At 40.9% G+C, this 22955-nt stretch overlaps 2 protein-coding genes across 3 annotated transcripts in view; both read left to right on the forward strand.

Moving 5' to 3' along the window:
* The window catches only part of dner (delta/notch-like EGF repeat containing), a 58340-nt gene extending 54155 nt beyond the window's left edge, over positions 1 to 4185 (forward strand). Inside the window, exons 9-13 of the mRNA XM_084558352.1 lie at positions 480 to 602; positions 697 to 810; positions 986 to 1117; positions 1217 to 1463; positions 2774 to 4185. Coding sequence (XP_084414478.1) covers positions 480 to 602; positions 697 to 810; positions 986 to 1117; positions 1217 to 1463; positions 2774 to 2885 — 728 coding nt within the window. The 3' untranslated portion in view covers positions 2886 to 4185. The remainder of the gene's footprint in view (positions 1 to 479; positions 603 to 696; positions 811 to 985; positions 1118 to 1216; positions 1464 to 2773) is intronic.
* A 2214-nt stretch (positions 4186 to 6399) lies between these two features.
* Positions 6400 to 22955, forward strand: part of pid1 (phosphotyrosine interaction domain containing 1) — a 34248-nt gene continuing 17692 nt past the window's right edge. Inside the window, exons 1-2 of one of the 2 annotated variants that reach the window (XM_084558662.1) lie at positions 6400 to 6968; positions 19706 to 19852. In XM_084558662.1, coding sequence (XP_084414788.1) covers positions 6939 to 6968; positions 19706 to 19852 — 177 coding nt within the window. In that variant the 5' untranslated portion in view covers positions 6400 to 6938. Of the gene's footprint in view, positions 6969 to 6999; positions 7094 to 19705; positions 19853 to 22955 lie in introns of those variants that run through there. The other variant, XM_084558663.1, reaches the window with a different exon arrangement.

Genomic DNA, 22955 nt, shown 5'->3' on the forward strand with positions numbered 1-22955 from the left:
TTTAATGTACTAATTCCTGATCCTATCCATCCAGGTCACGCCCTGAGACAACTTTAACATCTTCTGCTCTGCTACCTGCAGCTACTCTTTTATCACACCTTTTTCCACCCATTCCACCCTGCCTGCACACACATGTTCACCCCCTTTCCACACTCCCTGTTGCTCTGGATTGTTGATCTGTTGATGCTCAAAGTCCTGCACCTTCTGTGCCTCTGCTCCCTGTAACCTTACCATTCACACACATATCCAGGCTTGACACTACTTTAACACCTAGGACCTGTTAATTTATAACCACCCTCATCAGTGTTGTGCTTCATCCCCAAACAAACACAAGGCTTTCAGCAAATCCCCTCTTTAAACAAATAAAGCTTGAAACATCCTCTGAGGGATCCATTATCAGGACAGCAGTATAACATGTTTCGTTCTGCTGACAATAAACAGAAGTATATAAACTGCACGTATTTGTGTGCCCTGTTAAGGCTACCATGGCTTGTACTGTGAGGAGGAGTACAACGAGTGTCTGTCTGCCCCCTGCCAGAACTACGCCACCTGTAGGGATCTCATCAATGCCTACGAGTGTGTCTGCACTCCACAGTTTGAAGGTACGTGCAAGCGAATGTGGCCGTTATTGTCTGACATTATTAGACCTGCAACCCGATGGATCATTACACGCTCTCTCTGTTTGTGTCTGTGCAGGCAAACACTGTGAAATCTACAAGGATCCGTGTCTGAAGATGCGCTGCCAGAATGGAGGCCGCTGTGAGAGCGCAGGACTCAACACTTCCTGTGCCTGCCCACCTGGATACCTGGGTGAGCACTAATGCCATATTCACCCTGACCATGATAGTGGCAAATGGAAATGTGGAAAATTATGCATTTAGTAAATTAACCAAGGTGTAAGTGGCTTTGAGAAAAGCTACAGTGGGGTTTAGACTCCATTTGCTGTAGCTGTCATTGAATGCAACCTTGCAACATGTCTTCTCAGGGGACAAGTGTGAGGTCAACATCAATGAGTGCGAGAGCAACCCTTGTCACCATGGAGGCACCTGCATCGACCAATCAAATGGTTTCACCTGTCACTGTCCACCTGGGTGGGTGGGGCCCAGCTGTGAGATCCGTAAGTCAGCCTGTCAGAATGCATCTCCACAGCTATTAATCTGAAACGCCACAGGTGGAAAGCTGTATGTCTCTGTGTGTGTGTGTGTGTGTGTATCAGACTTGCAGTGGAAGCCAGCACACACTGAGGACACCCTGACCAACATGCCTCGCCACTCCCTCTACATCATCATTGGAGCGTTGTGCGTGGCCTTCGTCCTCATGCTCATCATCCTTATTGTGGGCATCTGCCGCATCAGCCGCATCGAGTACCAGGGCTCGTCACGCCACGCTTACCAGGAGTTCTACAACTGCCGCAGCATTGACAGCGAGTTCAGCAATGCCATAGCCTCCATCCGCCATGCCAGGTCAGTGGCAGCATTTATAGATACTATATGAACACTGAACATCTCTATGTAAGCATTTGTTTGCTTTACTGAATGAGGCAGTTTAATGATTGCTCAGAAATATGCCTGTATTTTTAAGTTTAATTTAGTTTAGTATGTTTAATTGTTAATCTAAACTCTAGATTGGTCTTCTCTGATTCTGTGGATCATGTGATGTGTTCAGTGAGGAGGGAACCTTCGGAGAGATCATTTAGAGAGTGTTTTTACAGTTTCCAAGGTCAAGAGTCTGAGTCAAAGGGAGTGCCAAATACACTTTTACACTCTTCAAGATAGACTCTTGAGTTGCATCGTGAGTTGAAGTGTAGGATCCATTGGTTAAACTAAAGCGAGAAAGTCTTGGCCTTCCATTCAATATCTTTTGACATTTTTTTTAAATTTTATTTTATCTTTCTTTACCTTCTATGCATACCATTTAAAGCTTCTTCCTTAGCATTTTTGCCCCGCTAATTTTTATTTCTGGACCTGTTCGTTTCATCCATTTGCACCATCTTCACACTTTGGTGCACAACAATACAGACCTTAACATGTTAAACCCCAAGCTTCAAGGATTATTTAGGAAAAGCAAATATAAAATAGTCCCTGTAAAATCTGGTCAGATTAGAATCACATGTCAATAAGTAATCTGAGACAACATCTATGAAAACCTGTGACCAGAGAACGTTATTGAAGTTTGTCCTGTTACAGGGTACTCTAGTAGGAAATGCTATTGTTTACTTGACAAAGTAAAGGTAAAGGTAGAGTCTTGATAACATTGATTTTGCAACAATAGAATACTGTATATCGTGACATTTTCATCTTGTAGTTTTAATTAATGATCTACCCCCCCCCCCCAAAAAAAAATATCAGTGCCCTCATGGGAGGAACTTAACTACTTGTAGGAACAAATATCTGTATCTGCTGACAGAACAATGTCATCTAGTCATCTCTAGCTTGGAGCTTGGTCTTCACTGGGTTTTATGAACCATGTGATATGTTGAAAATCTTTTGCAAGTAAAGAAACCTTGTGTTTAGAGATTTTTTTTCAGCTTGTTGTTTCCAAGGTCCAGAATAAACTGCCATGGTCAGTTTACACACATAATGCAATTAAAGATCAGATTAAGACGGTGTGAAAATTTAAGCAAAGCCTCCTTGGTACCTGTGACATGTTTTTGTTCTCGGCTCATTATGTGAAAGGCTCATTACTCCTTGTATGCTTGGTGTTTCGCAACTAATTTGGGAAGCGGTATTTGGATTTGCAAATTTGATAAACATTATTCATGCTTTCTTATTAGATTTGGGAAGAAGTCCAGGCCCGCCATGTATGACGCCACTCCCATCGCCTACGAAGACTACAGCCCTGACGACAAGCCTTTGGTCACCCTCATCAAGACAAAGGATTTGTAAAACACAACCATGTCAAACCTTCACCTTCAAGTCGTACACGTGTGCATACACACACATATATATACATAAAGTCAAATATGAACGCATTTCCTATGAAAAAAAAACATAATAAGCAAAACAAAACTGAATGTAAAGTGGAGAAAAAAAATCTAAAACATATTCTGTAGTTTAAAAATCTGGAATTTGATACATCTATTTTCCTGTCAAAGTCCACTATAAGGCTTTATTGTAGCATAAGAGCATACTTTGCATTATTTAAGTTATTGACGATGGGCAACACTACCAGCAACCTCTGCTGTACAATAGAGTGATACTTTAGTCTGCACCAGACTGTCTGTCTGTAGGTGGGGCCAGCGACCCAGAAGCCCACATTTCTTAGTGCAAACTCAGCAGACAGTGCTGACAACAGTCCTTACAGGTGTTGTAGAAATAGGTGCACTTCTCATAGGGCATACACTGTATCTTTTTCTATATTTAAAAAAAAAAATCTGTGGTAGGTTGCCTTACTTCGTGCATGGTTAGATTTGATGTTCCCTCTGCAATATTTTAAAACCAATATTTTAAAATCTGTTTGTTAGTTGTTATTTTCTCATTGCAGTTATATTTCTCTCTGTAACGATCGTGCCAAATATTTTCTTTGGGTATTTTGTGGTTAGTAGATAAAATGCATACGTGTATGAAACGCTAGTCACAGAATGTTTTCTTTTTTAAAAATGCATATTGTCCTGTTCTTTACAAGTTTCTCAGTGGTGTATGGATAGTAAAGAGAGTGGGTTTGCTGGAGTACTGTGACCCGACCATATGTATTCAAGTGATATTTAGGATAATAGGTAGGTATATTTCTCACTGCACAGACATATAGTTGGTTTTACTCAGTGTTCCTGTTTATCCTAGTGTACAAATTCACCTCTCGTGTTGACGGTGTTGACTAGTTTCTGGATGTGAATGGCTTAAGATGGAGAAAAAGAGGGAGGAGGAGGAGGAGGAGGAAGAGTAGACAGACACTGGGAGGGGTGATATCAACTCCAGAATATGTATGTATGTGCTTCTGTGTTCTGCCAATGGAAAACTTTCTGTCGGTGTTGTTCCTCTCAAGTCAAGCAGTGTTTTACCAATAGGCTCAGCTAATCCTACCCTTATTTTTCTCTCATTTTAAACACAACAACAACAACATCATGATTACCTATTATCTATGTTGAATTATGTAAACAATAAAGATTCCAGTGAACATAATCTACTCACATGGCATCTTGGTCTTGTGTGAATTCTGGCTACAGCTTGTTCCCTGCAGTATGGAGGCTATATATATATATATATATATATATATATATATATATATATATATATATATATATATATATATATATATATATATATACACACATATATATATCAGTCACAAATGCAAACAAGAGTTTATAACCTAGGTCTAAGCAGCCATCAACAAATGCTTTGTTCTACTGCATGCATATAACATGTGGGACACCATGCTGTTTAAAAGCGTTTGATACTAGTTACACAGTGACAGCTGGGGTTCAGTATTTATACAGTTGTTTACATTGAGAATACTTAAAGATGTTTTTCTACCAAAGTTGTCTAAATGCAACAAGCCAAACAAAAAAACATTAAAAAACTAAATAGCAAAATAAATGGTCTAAATAAGCTTAAACTAGAACTAGCTAAAGGTTGGCCATGTTTAGAGTAGCATGCTGGAATAAGTGATGGGCTGCAGCGGAGAAATTGTTATGACAATATGTAATTTACTCAAGTTCAGTAATACTTAAGTACCAACTTGAGTCATCTACTTTACTTTAACTTCTGAGAAACCCAGCAAATACAATGTTTTATTACAAATCAAACTGATGCATAAGTTTACGCAAGTACAGCTGAAAGCTTTATTAGATTTATTAGATTAATCCAAAAACGGCAAAACCAATATGATAAAAGTTAGGAGCAGGCATTTCTCACTATCTGACAGATTTTTTTAAAACAAAAATATCAGTCGATTAATGGAGGAAATGATCATTAGTTTCAGTAATCAATGGTACAAAATCCAACAAAAGCGGTACAATCCTGCTTTTATATTAATGATTAAGTAAAGTTTATCTAGTGATATAATGTACTGAATAACAGATTAACAACAACAGAACATTTTTGCATTGGTTACTTTTAAAATGTTAGGTACAGTTTCCTTTCATTGTTCTTCAGGACTTTTACTCATGTCAGTCTACTTTTACACTGTGGTATTTGTATTTTTGTGAACATGTCCTCCACAGATCCTGATTATTTACAGCGTCTCTTTTTCAAGGTCATGCCCACCAGACTGAACCATCAGCCGTGGGAAAGACCTTTTATGGAGTGTCGCTAACGTGAACACCCTCAGTGACCTCAGGCTTTATCCAGATGTTCGCCCATGTAAACATCTCTAAATACAGGCTGCGACTGTGCAGCCATGTCGCTCAACACACCTTCATATATTACGTGTGTACGCAAACACGCACATGTTCACACAGTGCAGGAGCAGCAGATGTTATTGCTGGCTCTCACCTTTGCTTGTGGTCTGTTTTGGAGGCCTTGTGCTTGACTGTTGCCCTCTGAATGCTCTGGTGGGTCAAACTGTTTGACTACACAAAAGTCCCACAAGACTTTATCTATGAGAGATTGCCTGCTGATTTGAAGGCTTGCACCCTGATGAATAGACAGCAAAGCTTGAGTCGTTATGTGGGTTCATTACAAGGTTAAGAAAGTAAACAACATAACAAAAACTCGCTTTTGATATAACAAGTTAATTCCAAGCAAAGTTCAGTTGAAAATAATCAGGCGGATTGAGTGTCTTTGGTACAACTTGTTTTGCTGGAGCTTAAGCAGATCAAACTGTGTGGGCATGACATTCTTTGTCCTTAGCTGCCTTTGGGAAACTTATGAGAATGTAAGTTTTAAACTAACCGCACTTTAATTGCCGCAAGCCACTGAAAAAATGCCATGCCGGTTGTTTTTATATGATCCATTTCACTGGATTCCTTCAGTGGCTGGCCACTCTGGTCTGAGGCCTTGAAGTCGTCTTTTTAATGATGAATACAATTATATATTCCTTTTGGTGTTCAGCTCAGCCCATGCAAGGAATTCATACTAGTGCTGCACATGTGTTTTAGAAAATGTGTTTTTTCTACCATTTTATGAACGCACTTTTATGTTTATATAATATTTAGGAGCATACTCCTCCTTTTATATTTGCAAATGAGCAAATGAGGCAACCTAAATCCACAGAGGAACCATATCTGGTTCTCCAAGACGGTTAGAATAACCTTCCTTCCAAGCACTTTGATGTTGATGAGCAGTTAGGTGACAACACTTGCGTTCACATAGACACTAATATTCCACTAATAATCAGAGAAATGGGCCATTCAGAATAAAAATGCCTCATGAAGACTGGGATGACAGGAAGGAATGCCCCTATGAGAGTACACCACAGCAGCTTTCCACATGTCAGATAAGGTATATTCTAATTTGTGGACTTGTAAACTAATCTAAAAATATATACCTTATATTTTTGTTTAGTGTCATGTTGAAGAAATGTTGTCCTAAAAATACTGTCACTTTTCTGTGGATTCACGAGCATACCTTTCATAGTATATACAATACAATGTCGTCCAATTAGTGCATACAGTTAGTTCATTCATAATCTCTACATTAAACTAGATAAATGTATATCTGGGTGGTTAAATAAGTCGCACAAGGTGATTTTTGTAAATCCACTGTAAGCGAAATAAAGCGCAAAAAACAAGTGAATCCCTAAAGTAGCCAATCGTCACTCGATTTTCCTACAGCACCTAAACGCACCACCTACCACCCAGAGGCAGGGAACGCAGGTACTTCCACCTGGTGGCGAGTGTGAAAACTACAGCCAGGCGGAGCAAAGCACAGCCTTCATCCCCCGAGCAGTCCAGGCTGAAGGAGGACACACAGGCAAGCTGTGAAAGCGAACAGATGTGAACCGGACTACGGAAAGAGAACCAGCTGTTGTAAAGACGGAGAACCCCCGATTCTGCTAATATGTGGCAACCTGCGTCGGAGCGACTGCAGGTAGGTGTGCGCGCGCGTGTGAGACGTTTATAGTCGACAGGGCGGCAGTAAATAATGCGTTCAGCCGTGTAGAATGCTGCTGAAGCCCGCACACAGCATAGGGAGACTATACGACTTCCGAACAGGTACATGTGTTTTGTATACGACTTTAAAAAATGACAGAAATTAGAGTTTAAGTAAGAATTCCTGCTCCGTCTCTGTGTGATTTATTCTCGATGCTGCGTTTAAACGCACCTATTCACGTTACGCAAACCGGCGGCACCGTGCAACAATTTGTGCATTCCTGTGTAAATATGCCGCTGGAGTTTTTTTTTTTTTTTTTTTTTTTCATAATCGTAAAAACACATAAATTCCAGATGCGTTTAAAATGTTTGGTGCACAGGCCTGTCTAATCCAGCTCGTACTAACCCAGTGAGCCCAGGCCTTCTGCTCCTCCTGTTGTCACTCTGTTTTCCCTTTCCCTGTCGCCACATCAGGATGCTTAACCGCTTTTCCTCTTCACGTATGCGCCACATCTCTGAGAAGTGCCATGTGACCCTTTTGCAAAAAAAAATAAAATATGAATAAATAAAAAAAATATTTTTTTTTTTTTATAAAAGAGGGAGAGACGCCGTAAATGACACGTAGTTTGATATCCAGGGGTAAACCGTGCACCGACCCTGGCTTCACGTCTCCTGCAGACGTAATGCTCTCCAGATGTCGGCCTGCAGAGTGCCTGCCAAGTGAACTTGCACAATCCCCCCCCACCCCCCTTCCCTTTTTTCTGCCCAGGCGTCAAAAAGATGGAATCGGGAATTATTATAATAATTATTATTTATGTTAAAACCGAGAGTTCCGGTGTTTGTGCGTGATGTGGAGTTAAACGTTCTCTTTAAAAACAGCTGCTGTAACTGGTGGCGACTACACGTGTCGCCTAGCAACCCTGTTTTCAGAACTGTCATTTATTGATTCGTGTTTATTGAACACTGACCTCTGTCTTCTCTTGGGATAAACTCACATCGTCCTACTCAACAAGTGTCCCCCTCATACTTTCCGTGGCTGGTTTCTGTTTTAAATTTTTAGTTGTGAGCAAGTGAATCATTCAATACTTTGCCAGCTACACTGAAATGAAGAAAACAGCCCTGTGGTGCACTGAAACAACTTTAGGTCGATTTGTTCTGTTTATTTATTCCTTATATTGTATTCTGCTTCAAAATGTACATCCAAATATGATTCACAGCTTTTAAATTTTATTTATTTTTTTACTACTGTCTTCTAGCCACCTCCTCCAAACTTGACCAAAGAAAATAACCACATCAGTTGGCGAATTCCCTTTGATTACATGGACCCTAGTATTCCACTAATAATCAGAATAATTGCCTCATATAACCATAAAACCATAAAAATGCCTCATGCAACCACCTCAGTCAGAACAGGCTGACCCAAATGGAAGGAATCTTAAATCAGATTGAGAGGGATGGTGTAAAACCTTTGATAATCTCGGAGCATAATAACCATGTGAGCCCTTGATCCGATTGTTTCTGTCTGTTGGAATAAATACACTGTTTCTGTGCATGTTTGTTGGATAATGAAGTATAGCTAACTGTTCAGTCAAGTGTTTTGAAGTGGATGATTAAAGCTGGAATCAGTGTGGTGAGCGCGCCATGGAAGTGTGGGTCCATCTCGATCCACTGGGGTCACCTTCTTATATTGAATGAATTCAGTGTTGCTGGTGAAGTTTGATCCCTCGAAAAAACCTGCTATATTTCCAGCAGCTTTGACGCTTCACGGCAGACAGAACTACTTTGCACATGGCAAAATTTTTTATTCTGCTTGATGTTTTGGTGCATGTAAACAGATGATTTTATTTAGTGACCATATAAACAGTAACATTGGAATATCTGATCAGAATGATTTCAGTCGGGTTGCAAACGTAGGACTTGTCATTTAATGTGTATACTCCTCAACCACTGCTTGCAAAGTCCCTAAAGCTTTTCACCCTTGATAAAAACAATCTTTTTGTACAATGGGAAAACTTTTTTTTTTTTTTCATTTAGATCATGGCACATGTACAAAAAAAAAAAAAAGCGGGGCAGTTGTTTTCTTTAAAGGGGCAGTCTGCTGATTTGACACCAGCCTATAAGCATGGTTGGAGTGTCTCTGAAGGGAACTTTTTGAAATCTGAAAAATGTGGCGAAAATTTGATAAATTCAAACAGGAGCCCCCTAATATGACCGTGCCTGGAGGTTTAGTGAATGGACATGCCTCATGTCAGCTATGTGACAGATACTGTTGACTTGCATTGTGGGTAATGTAGGATCCAACTTTATAGGGAGCAGTGCTGATTGGCTGGAGAGACAGTTGTTACGTCCATGGACTTGGCTTACACCCCCTTACCTCCTGGAGACCAGCTGTGGTTGAACGCTGATAAAGAGTTTGGCGTGTGTCCATTTAAGGCCTCTGAAACACTCAGTGGTAGTGTTTAACTTGATGAATGACTTTGAAGGACAGTTAGGATCAGCAAAGTGTGCTCAGGTTGTTCTGTTCTTGGCCTAAAAAGCAGAAACACGTCCAGATTATTTTGGATTAACCAAAATAAAATCCCCAATTTAAAATTAACAGTATGAAAAAGAATAAAGAGCCTTCCTTCAGTGAAATGTGGTGATACCTGGCCATTGGCTGCTTTGTAACCATAGCAACGCCATGCTTTAGAACGGTATCCTCCACCTCTTTTGTGTGGGGAACGGTGGGGTTTATAGAGATAGAGCTGAAGCTTTCAGTTGTGTAGAATTTACCATTCTTGTGTCTCATGTTTTGTTGCTTTTATTCACCGTGGCATCTGTCCATATTATTCTCTCTGGTGCTGTCCTCTGTTGCCATAGCAACACCTGATGTCTTGCTGCATTTTTGTCTCACGCTCAGGCGGAAAAAGGGGAGGGGCGGGCAGAGCTATGAGTTGGAGGTATTGGGGGCGTGGGAGCGTGGGGAGAGGAGATACGGGTTGTGGCAAGAGTTTCGCAGCGCTCATGGCAAACTGCTGTTTTGGGATCGAAGGCATCATGTGTTCTTGTTCTTCTTCTCCCACTGTCCCTCCTTCTCTCTGTGTCCATTTCCCCACCCCTCCGTCCTCTCACTGACCACGCTGTGGCTCAGACAGTTTTGGGGGCCCTTCACTCCTCTGTCAGAGATTTGTTCCCCGACAGATTACGCAACATAGAGTCGTCTGGGAACGACTGCACTCATGCACTTGTATGCACATTGCCAGGCAGGTTCAGCATGCACACACACAACGACATGCTTCCCTTTTGAGTAGCCCTAGAGCTGCCAGACATGTTCTTTTTCTTGGTCAGCAGATCTTTCTTTAGCCATGGTTTTAACTTTTGACACGTTAATGTGTGCAACTCTGACAACCAAATGAGAAGACGCAGACCTGACAGTTCAGAAATAGCTGAGTGAGGTCAAACACGGTCAGAACCAGCCTCTGCCTGTGCATCTTGTCACTGTGGCCATCTCTGCCTGCCTGTATTTGTTTTGTTTGTTTGTCTGTCTGTCTATCTGTCTGTCTCTTTGTCTGTCTGAGGTTGCTTTGTGGCCACAGCTATGTAGATGAAAGTGGGTTCTTGGTGGCAAAAGGAATTCACAAGCAGACTGGCACAAAATTCCCATGGTTCCCTCAACTTCTTTTCTTTTTCAGCCAGCACACGTTTCCTTCCATGTGAACAAACGGCTTTTGGCTCATTCATTTCCTTGATAAATAGATGTAATATTCTGTTTGGGAAAAATTAGGATCTTTAATCAAAGTTTCATCCTTCTCATTGGTCAAAGGGGATCTGCCTCAGTGTAATTAATGCTTCAGTTTTCTACAGAACACCATAGATGGTGCTAGATGGTTTGAAGGGGCATACACACAGAAAAAAATAACAGCGATGTGGTAACAAGAGACGACCGAATGTTAATGATTTTCAGCAAGTTGTGACGATGACAGGCGAACAAAACTTTGGCGACACAAAATGGGTTGGTTTCAAGTTAAAGTACTCTCAACTTTGAGGCAGCAATCTCAAGAGCAGTGACTTAAGCCCCAACCATGTAGAAAGCATTTTGCTCATTTGCTTTGGTTCTTTAGATGACCTTCATGTACATTTCCCACCCCAAATGTTTCCTAGCGAAACAGGCACAACTAAGAAAATACTTTGCCACTCTATCTGGGTTTGACGCTCCAAGCCCAGTATCAGCATGCTGAATTTGTTCTTAGGAACCAAAGTTGTTGATGTTGTTTCTTTGCGGCAAACAAAAACTTGTGCGTCATATGCCAGTCAATTGTATCAGTCTCATTGGTCATTGCTGCAGTCCATCTGCATCGCCTCAAAGTTAAAATGAGTTCAAGTTGGTATCCGCCCATTTCGCGTCGCCAAAGGTTCTTTCACCTGTTATCACTGCAGCTTGTTAAGTGTCATTGAAATCCTATGGTCCCTTGTTGCCACGTCGCTGCTAAGCTCTTCCTGTGCGTATGCCACACAGCTGATTGACTAAAGCACGGAGTTCCCCAAACGTTGCTGACAAGGAAACTCACAGTGCTTCACAGTGCTGATAGCAGGCCAAGCAGCAAGCAAATCCCTTTTATGTGTGGATGGGGCTTCGTTTGTCATCTCCTTTTAGGTCTTTAGGGTTGGGTTCAAATTTCTATTAGAGGTTAATATCATTTTCAAAACACCACAATGGTCATTATCAGGGCGGGCTTGGCGCTACTGCTGAGCATTAATCATTCAAAACTCTATTAAACATAAACTCTACACACATATAAAAAATGTTCTTACCTTATGGTATAAATTTCCCAGTAGTCACCATTAAACTAGTCCAGTGAAGTCAAATAAAAGAAATTGGTAGCTACTTTGATAATTGATCATTAGCCTGAATCAGTTTTCAAATTGAAGTGTAAAACATGATGAGATCTGTTGGTAAGATAAAACAATAATTGTATTTGTACAATGTTTCCTTCAAAACTGGAGTATAATACTGTACAATTAATAGGATTATATTATAAGTATTTTTGTGCTACATTTCTACATTTTAGTTTGTAAAATATTTCAAACTAAAATGTAGAAAGCCAGCAGATTCATATATATATATAAATCATCTTTATGGGCACACACACATTTTTTGTTACTTTAAATCAAACCGATGGGATCAGCAATGTCTGTAGATGATTGAGCCAAAGATGTAGCACCTACACGTAATTTGGAATTCATTACAGGCAGTCTCAGTATAGTTTGCCAGGTTTTTATTAACAGGACCTGGCCATGTGCCCTGGTTCAGAGCAGACAATTTAAGATCCTGCGGTGGGTTCATTGTTTACGTCAAAGAGTTGTTGATGTTTTTACTGCCAGCCAGAGATTGCCACCCCCGGGCTCTGAGGTTAGGGCTTGCTATAGTACCCACTTCCTCCTACAGAAGGAACCCACCAATCACAACGTGCGATCACTGACCTTCTCCCTCCTCCAAGGCCTGGCGCTCCAATCGTGATTGAGAAAAACAGGTTTGTTTTCTGCGTAGTGGGTTGAGCTCATTCAGACATATTTCCTCTTGTAAACCATCCCAGGATCAGAGGGGGAGGTAGTAAACGCGTGGAGGGATAGCAAGATAGAAAGTTACACTGCCTGGTCTTTACCACGGGGTACTGGTGGGGGGCATCCTACTTTGGGATTTAGGAAGTAACTACCGCCACATGCCTCCTTCGGCTCGACCTATGAACCACAGCTTATTCCTTCAGTATGTTTACAGGAGGGAGGGTGTGTTTGTCTGTATAAATGGTGTCTTAGGAACAAACAAGGGCAGGGTAAAACTAGTTTCCAGTCCACAGTTAAGCAATGTTTAAAAGGACAGTTCACTCTAAAATCAAATATGCAGTATTTATGTCTGGCCTAGAAGTGCTAGTTATCTATCCAGATGGTTGCTAAGTTTTGGAGTTTTCTGCTTTCTCGCGAATAAAAACTGAAACTAGATGTTGCCGCTCAAAGCACCAAAAACATTACATTTGAACACCTGCCAATCAAAACACAAAGAGATGTGTATCTACTCATTACGAGAGGTAGTTATGGGCGGCAGTCCTGGGTTAACTGTAGCAGTATCACCCAGCGTCTGGACTCAACTTCCTCGTAGTCCAACATTGCTTATGCATATGACTTTATACCTAACCAATACTGCTGGCTAACCTAGCCTCACTGGGCTAGCCACAGCTGAAGAGGACATTGTTTACATCCTGTCACAAGCAGAAGGGTTGATGCACACTTCTTTCTATGCTGTGTTAAAGGATGTTACATACTCTGTGAGAAGTGAGAAATTTGTTGTGATGTCGTTTGGGAGTTCTCACAGCTTGTCCTTGACACGCCAGGTGGGCAGAACTTTTCTTCCTTGTGTGATTGGTCAGAAATTGGAAATCTGAAAATAATGAGAAAGGTGCTTCTCATCGTCCATCTCCCGCATCTCCCATAATGCTTAGTTGTATGCTGCAGTGGAAGTGCCCTATGAGGACTTCCCCGGAGTATGGCACGTCTATGATATGACCAGAATAAACTTTGTTCTTGTTCTTGCTCACCTTGAGAACAAGAACAAGAAGTATGTAACAAGCTTAAAGTTGACAACTGTAGTTGGGCTACAACTTGTTCCAAAACAAATCTAGTTGGATAAATGGTCCTACAGTCCTCAGGAAAAGCATGCACAGTATATTTGATTTTGAGGTAAACTGTCCCTTTAAGCGTAAAGATGTGGTTTGGAGGTTTCAGACTGATCTTGTTTCGAGGAGCAAATTTCATGAGCAGACATTTGATGTGTAACTTTAGCTCATGTCCTGTTTATTCTCTGGCAGAAGTCAAAACAAAGAAAAAATCTCTTACCCTCACTAATTGACAAAACATTTCTTTATCGGATGTGGTGATGTTGGTTTGATGTCTGTTGTTGAGTAAGGAATATATTTTTGTCCTGCTTTAAAAGAACATTGTGGAGTTTTTGTTTTGTAGCTGCACAACTGGGCAGTGTTTTTAAGTGTTTGTGTGTCCTCGGTTGTTGTCTTTGGAACACTTCCATTAACACATGAGCACATAGATGGCAGGATGCACATTCCCCTAGAGGGATTTCCTATTAATCCACAGGTGGTGGTAACATGACAAGAAACACAGCAATAGATATAATCATGGGTGTAAACAGTGCCAGTACCAAAATAGACCAGAAATGATCTTTGCAGATGTTTTCCGAGGAAGGAAATGCATTCAACATGTTTCCAGCAGTCATTTTGTGAGTAAAACTAAATGTAAACAAATTTTGTGCACAGCATTTTTTGTCACTATAAATAGTAAGACCAGTGTTTATTCAAGTTTTGGTGCTTGATGACAAAGATCTTCCTTCTAAAGCCTGTTGGCCATTGTTTTCTTTTTATTACCAGTGAGTTGATGGAGCTTCTCTCTTCTTAGTCTGCAAATTTAATCTGATCCTGGACCATGCTTCATTTGGAATTTTGAAATGAGCTGCAGAGTAAATGATCCGACAGCAAACAGCCTTGTCCTTCTGTCTTGTCCTTTGCTAACACCCCACAAACCTTCGACAACACAGCTCACTATGCACGCTTCCCTCAGCAGGCTCTCTGCATGTGAGTTGGTGTATGCAGATGCTTCTGACACAGACTAATGTTGTTGGAAAAAACGTTTTACTCTTGAGGTCTGTTTTAAGGTCCTCACCCTTCTCAAAATGACTCAGACTGCTTTGAGTTTTTGGGATGAACCAGTAGCCGTTCGCGTATCCAGGGGGTTTATTTTTTTCTAATTATCATGCTTTTGGACACAGACATCTATCTGCTTGGCTCCTTAACATTATTTCCAGCTGTTCTCTACACTTTTGTGTGAAACCTTTTTTTGCGCGTCTCAGTGGGTGTGGCCTAGCGCCTGTTTTTTAACCCTGTTTTGCAGTGTCTTACCATGATATTGACCCGAGAACCTCTTTCCTGTAAGAATGCTCCCTCAGGGGGCTGAAAGTTTAACTTACCATCTGTGACCTGTTAAGCTCATCACTGCAGGAGGCGAACTGCACAAGAAGCTCGCCGAAGCCTTGATTTCTCATGGATGTGATTATTCAAGTACTGAATTTGCAAATTTAAGGAAATTCACTGTTATTTGATAGTGGAGATTTTTAGAAAAAAACTAGCATGTGTACTTGAGATTATGAGCAGTAATCAGAGACACACTTGGAGAGCAGTCATTTAGAATGAGCTGGCAGCCCTGGGTCTGTTTGTCAAAGATCCCTATCTGATCTTAGTAGTAGAATTTTTTAGAAGAAAACAACAGAAAACATAGGCCTATGTCAAATACTGTGGGATAAAGTTGATTGATAACACAAATTTTTGGTAAAAATGCATCATATGAGCCCCCAAATGCAAATAACTGAATTGTTTTGAAGTCACCCTGTAGGAGGTCTGTCAGTATTAGGCCATGTTCATTTTTATTCGATCGTCTTTGCTCTTTAAATACACATTAATCACATGGATACAGGCAGAAATGAGTCAGTGTTGATGTTTTTAGTGTTCCAGCCATGGAGCTAAATATGCAGAACTATGGTGTTTTGACAAGAAATGTCATAACTGGCTGACATAGGAAGAAATAGACATGACTAACAGCAAGTCTAAATATATAAAATCACGTGCACTTAAAAATAAGTGGCCGACATATTTCACATTTGCGTCCTGTGGCATCTTTGTTTTGTTCAAATGGACAAGTATTAAAGTGGTGCTATGTGAAGAAGTCCCATGGTCATAGAATAAATGTAGTGATTTTTACTATTATTATTTTTTAAGATTATTCATCGTTATGATTTACATGCACATTATGGAGTAAGTACTATAAATGTTTAACCTTCTTTCTAGGAAAGCTAATACGTTTTTACAGTGTTGTCTAAACCTTTCTGTCATACCATATATTTTCACACTGTGATGTGAATGAAGAGCAAACAGCCAGAGATGGAGTGCCTCTCTTCAAAATGACATAATACAAAGTTGGTGTTTAGAGGAGTCACCCTGATTCCAGATATTTAGTCTGTTATAAGCAGATGCACTAAGTAGTACTTATCTGAAACATGCCAAAATTGAAATCCAAATCCAAAGACGTCACCTGCTATTATTATAAAACCTTGGTAGTACCGTTAAACTTTTAAATAATGCTGTTAGATTTGTGATATGTGTTCAGTTGACTGGCCCTCTAGGCCCTCAGTGACTAGTGTTAGTTGCAGCCAAGAAGAACCTACCTACATACCGAGTGACCTCCCTGCCTCCCTGCCTCCCTACCTCCCTACCTCCACTGGTCTGATGGTGGAGACAGAAAACTTGTCTGACTCCAAGTTGAAGTCAGAAATAGAATCAATAACAGCAGTGACTTCATGAGGAGACTGTTGGGATTTGAGAAATGAAATGCAGTGAAAATATTGTGAATAGAATTCCAGGATTACTCCACAAGCAGCCCTCCACTGAGGCCTTTTGCTCCTGGTGGGGGGTGGAGGAGTCTGGGAGCCCACCCTAGCCCCCCCACCCCCTGCTCCGTACCGGGGCCAACCACAGGAATGTGAGCCGCTGTCAGGAAGCTGTAAAGTGCTGACGCGGAGGTCAGCGAGCGTTTACACACATGTGGCTTTACTTTTACAACTCCATCTACTTTTTCTCCTTTTCTCCTTCATCTGGACCTTGTGATTTTTTTCTTGTCTTATCTTCCTCCTGTTGGGACCATCCCCTCCCTTTCTCTTTATTGTTCTTTTCTCAGTTGAAGGTCCAGCACAGTGAGTGTGCAGGCCGTGTGTTACTGTAATGTGTTGTCACAGGATTAGGACCATAGAGCATTAAAATTGCCTTTTAGTATGTATTAACTCCAATAAACACAACACAACAACTGTTTGAGCGAATGGCAGGACCAAATATGATCAAGATACAGAATGAGTGATGACAACCCAAGAGAAACTCATATTTTTAATATTGACAGTGTAATATAATACGTATACATGTTATGATTTATTATTACAGAACTGCGGCTTTGGTCAATTTAGAAACTGGACACCAAACTTGTTTCTTAAAGTTGACTGAGGATGTTCCACTTGGCTGCAATGAAGCAACAGTGAAGATTGATGATAGCATGATAGCGGGATATTGGCAGGAAAGGCTGTTTTCATCGCCTCAAAATGTTGACCATCTGTTGCATAAAAAATAGCTTTTGCGGAGTCCAACGTGGAAAACAGCTTTGAAGTTCCAAAGAGGAGAAAAGTGAGTGAGAGCATTTGCAAACAGGAACTGTACTTAATGAGGAACTCCACAAGACATACGATTATTATATTATGATGGTTATATTAAAGGACCAGTGTGTAGGATTTAGTGCCGTCTAGTGGTGAGATTGCAGATTAAAACCAGCTGAATTTGAATAGGCTGTGTCAGCGGTTCCCAAACTTTTTTGGCCGCGCACCCCTTTCTATGTCCCAACCGGATTATATTATTAAAGGCATTATTAAAGGCATATTAAAGGCGGCATGTTTAATCATGCTCAAATGACCAGAACACGCATACAGTATAACAAAATAATCCCGATCACAACAATGCGACCTCACATTTGAATTAACCTGAAACACTCTAACATTTTCAATATAATGCAACAAAGTTACGCACAAGCTTCCACTTTTAAGAGCAAAGAGGATGGATGACAGGCTCAGACGCAGAAAGCAGATAAATTGGGGGAAATCGGTACGTATCCAATCCAAGTGAAGCCCAGACCCAGATAATTTTCATCATATTTCTTTCTTTTTTTCCCATCTGGTGTTCACCCTCTTCACCTCTTTTGCCTCGTTGCCATCTCCATCCCTCCTTTTTGGTTTCCTCCGGTTCATCATTTTGTGACTCCTGCTCTTCTTCTTCTCCCGGATCCGTTGCATTTCTCTCCTCTGTTGCCTCCGATTCCTCGTTCTCTCTTGGTTCCTCTCCTCCTTCATCACTAACTTTGGCTTGAGATATCCCTCCTGACAATTTCCCTGATTTCAACCGTTTGGTTGTATTTGCAAAAATGAATGACGTAAGAGGCCACAAGCTATGTGCGCATATACAGTCCGTAGAAGAAGATAACTTCCTCTCTGCCATTACATTTTTCATCTCGCGCACCCCCTAGAAGCAGCTTGCGCACCCCCACACTTTGGGAATCCCTGGGCTATGCGATGATGCGGTCAGAAACAGTGTTCATAAAGTTTGCGTATACTGAATTTGTTGAGTTTTCATCTAAGTAGCTTCCTCTGTTCCAAATGTTCTTGTTGATGTGTACGAATTAACCATGTGCAGTTATGCATTTCCTCAATAGTGACTGAGATTGTTTTCTCCCTTTCACAGCTGCAAACAGTGTAGCAGTGACATAACTGTGCCTATGGATGTTTCCAGAGTTCACGTTATAATTAGAGCTATGTGTGAGTCCCTAAAATAACTAACCTCAGGGACATAGACAAATACAGAAGCGATGGTCTCACGGGTGTGCCTCCATTGAGCAAGACAGACTTACATGCTTGTTACATCATTGCTCTTTCAGCTCAATTTTTGTATCAACAGAAGTACATGTAGTGAACAACATACACACGGCAAGCGGCGCTGCTCATAGCTGTGAAACTGTGGCGCCAATAGCAATTGTTTTTTGAGCAATATTCTACTGCTCCCCAAATGAGGTACAGGCTTATTTGCATATAGACAGTGGATTTGTGTGGCCATGCAAGATGCATTCTAGTAAGAGTTGTCCGTGGTTGCATCATACCAGAGCCATTGAGCCAAATTCTCATGTTTAGTTAAGAGATCAGTTAAGCCAATCGGGTCTTTACATGTTGACTCTGTTAGTCGGATTTATTCTGCTCACTGATAATATAAAACTGATAATATGTTGAAATTGTTTTGGCAACTTAAGAAATGTTACCCAAAGAAGCTGCAAAGTTATGCCAGTAAGAAATTGCCATGAAAAATGTTAGACACAATTCCCAGATTACCTCTCAAAGTGTTTTAATAGACTGTCCAACCTAGATTGTCTTAAAAAACAGAAACCAAGCCGAGCAGATATGAAATGGGTTTAGACCTGTCTTTTGTGCCTTAGTTTTGAAAGTCCTGACTTCATTAGCTGCTCAGTTTCATCTTGACTGCTTTGAGGAAGCCCAGAAATTCCACAGGGTACAGCGCACAGGTCCAGATAGACCATGTGGTTCTGCTTGGTTTCAGGAAACACTGGCCGTGGACTGTAGTATTTGAGAGCAGGCGGCCTCTCTTGTTTTGATGGAGACAGGGAGGGCAGAGCTCCCTTCATCTGCTCCTCACATTCCACTTGGAGCAGAATAAACCTCTCACACATCTTACTTCCAGCCTCCGTCTCCAGCTTTCAACACTGAAATGTGTTTTAATATGACTGTGTGTCAGGGTACATTTCATTGGTACAATTCTGGTGTCTTTTTAGCACTTTTTCTGGTTTTTATGAAGCACCAAGTAGCATTTTTCCTACATTAACCTTTTATACAATAGCATAAGACTTGTATTTCTGGACTTAAGGGTGATGACAGGTCTTATTCTGTATTACACACTTTAAGATGACTGATGTTGCAACTTTATTAGCCTCCAGCAGTGCCGTCTAGGAAACTCAGAATGTTGAACCACTGCCATATTTAGCCTATAGGTCCTATTATAAGTTTGCCTAAAGCACTGCATGTGTGTGTCTTTCTTTCTCCATCAGCACTTTCAGACCATGCTGAAGACCAAGCTAAATGTGCTGACACTGAGGAAGGAGCCGTTGCCCACGGTGATCTTTCACGAGCCCGAGGCCATTGAGCTCTGCTCTACCACTCCGCTCACAAAGAGCCGGACCCATGCTGGATACAAGGTAGGATCACATGAGCCTTATAATCCTCAAATCCAGCACTGTTCCTGAACACTAAATCTATAATAGCATTAAACAGAATCATAATCCATATGGACTTTTCGGTCACACAAGTTTAATTAATTTCCCAACACGCAAATGTTTGCCTCTGAGTCACGCACTTGAATGATTACATGAAATGTCTGTGTGGCCACACGTGTTCATGTGTTCTAGCACTGGTGTATTTGTTTTTCTCCTCTTCCTGGCTCTGCTAAGTGTCAGCTGTGGAGTTCGATCCAATGAGCTGGCCGTGCAGCCTATTCTCTTTTCTCTGTCCTGAAAACAGAAAGCAAACAGGGCCACAGATTAAAATAGCACCCACGCTCTGTTATTACACATAACACTTCCAACCGAGTAACTGAGCGTGTCTGTGTCTATTTGCCTGCTTTGTGCCACAGCATTGTAAGCATAACAAATAAACTGAGAGTACTGTGGGCACTTATATGTCAACTTCAAGTATCTGTGTGGGTGTGAAGACTTTGTTTTGCATGTTAAATGTTGTTTTTGGTCAATTCTAATCTGTCATTAACAGCAAAAGGAAGAATTTCCAACTTCACCAAGCTGCCTTAAAAGGATGAAAAGAATTCCTTCTTGAAATTATTGCCAGGAAATACGCACATGGAACATGAACACAGACACACTATCACGCAAATGTGTCACGCTCACATGACTCTACAGCTTGAAAAAAAAAGTATTCCCAAGGCAGATAAAAGATCCAAAGTGCTGAGTTGTCTTTGGCATTTAACATGAAGTGAAAGTCACAGTAAGTGGGCCTTTACTGGCAGAGCAGAGAAGTTTGGTCTGGATGGAAGAGACACAAGAGAGTAGCAAGCCAAGCAGCAGGGTTTCTACTGGATTTCAGAATGAAGTGCAGGTGGCAAGAGGTGGGCTGCTTAGTCTCAAACTAAGCTCTGTCAGAAGTTATTAAAGCTTAAATAACAATATGATTTATAAAAATAACTACTAATGCCGCAGGATTTACTTTCATCCAAGGAATTCAGATGAGAAAAAAAACGGAACATTTTTCATTCATTCAAACTTTGAAGTCAAACTTTAAATACTGTTGACTGAGGCTGCTGGGATTCTGCATTAATTCTCTAATGTTTTATTATGGGGTGTGCGGTATTATTTGTATTGTTCATTGTGTTGTCTTGGGGGTTGTGTAAGATTTTATTTATTTACTGTTGTGATTTTTGGGTTTTTTGTAACAGTGCCATTTATATTACGAGCGCTAGAGTCCAGACAAATGTCTCTACAGGGACCATAAAGTATATTATAGTTAAAGTTGTTAAAAGTCAGTAAAACGGCAGCTAAAACACCTTTAGCCTGAAGGTTTGTTCAGCAGCTAGTTAGTAACAATTGGAACTGTTTGGAACTCTCTGTCTTGTCAAAACAAATGCGGCTGCATGTTTGAGCCTGGCTCATGCCGATAGCTTAGCTAGCGTAGCTGTCAACCGTAGGGATAAGTTATTTTGTCCCCCAATCCGATACTGATCTTTGAATATTAATCTTAAATAAACAAAATGTCTTCCCCTGGAGATTCGTAAAACCTTTTCTTGTCTTACTTATTCTCCTAGATCACGTGTGCGCCATGAGCAAATATCGCTGTCAAGGATAATGTATCAAAGCTCATACCTCAACACATGTTGTTTGCAAATGGATGGGGCGAATCAAGTTGGTAGTATTGAATGATGGCCTCCTAAAACCATCTCGCCGAAGAGTTTTTGCAGCTTTGACGCTAGACAACTGCCACTAAAACAGTGTTTGTTTGTTTTTTTGGTTGCTTTGAGACTAGCCAACAAAGAGCAAGAATTTGTTTTTATGCTTTGGTTGAAGCCCAATACCGATCTGATCTGACCATTTTAAAAATGCCTAGATCGGCTCGATACCAATCTCCCGATACCAATCAGGAAATTCCTAGTCAATAGCCTGCTCAGAGTTTCTGGGTTAGGGCTAGGGTCTTCCCCTGTACAACAATGAACAGACTTTAGCCATGTACGACTCCGATCCCTTTGTTTGTGTCAAAGAGCTGTTAAAAATAACAGATCGTTCACAAACTTGACATTGCTAGTAGCTACGTAAATAGTGTGCTATTGTATAAGACCCCAAATTACATTTAATTGGGTAAATGTATGCATATTACCCTAAATATCTGATGAGTTACCAAGCATTTCAGTGTTTTTATGAGAATACTAAAGATAGAACATACAACAGTTAATGTAGGGACACAAGATTTCTTTTGCCGGATCTTTTTAGCCCATGCATTCAGTAATAAGTTTGTTACAGGTTACTGACTCATCGGCACCCTGTTGTTAAGTGCGTCATATTTAATTTCCCGACTCACTCGTTGTTTTTAATTACAAGTGATGCACTGGTTATGTTTTGCATTGTGGCAAATCACCCAGCAACTTTTTAGATTTTCTGGTTTTCATCTAAATGTAACTGACGCTGCTCTGTGAGAATCAAGCTCCTGTTGCAGCGACACATAGCAGCCTCTTCTTTTATCGTACTGGCAATCACTGGCATGATAGAAAATAAATATTGATGTATCGCCTAGGTGAATGCCGCGCCCGGCTGAACTTGGTATCCCTCTCTGTCTAGTGTGAATCTCAGCATCCACTCGCTGTCCGCTCCTCTTCTGTACTCGCCTCTCTTTCTGGCGTCACTGTGCATGCCAGAGCTGTGTTGCCATGGATACCACTACATCTTTTCAGCCAAAGACCAGCCACAACCACGAAAAAAAATCATTTCCCTCATCTGTCTGCGACCTCCTTGCATGCAATCCCGTCTGCCTCGCTGCCTGCATCTGTTGGCTTGTGTAACTTCCTGTCTGAGTCACTACCTGCCTGTCTGCATATCTGTCTGCCCTACTGCTGCAGCTTCCACTGTTACACTTCAAAGTTATGTTACTGTATTTTTGGTATTTTTAAGGAAACAAACTGAGGAAACATTAGTATTTTTGGATACCATCATTCCTGCTTGGCTTGTACATGCTACAATACAATATGATGGCATTTATTATCCTCATGGCATATTTTATATTCCCTCTTTCATTTCTCATTCATGC

This window comes from Chelon labrosus (genome assembly GCF_963514085.1).
Source record: "Chelon labrosus genome assembly, chromosome: 13".
NCBI classification, from domain to species: Eukaryota; Metazoa; Chordata; class Actinopteri; order Mugiliformes; family Mugilidae; genus Chelon; species Chelon labrosus.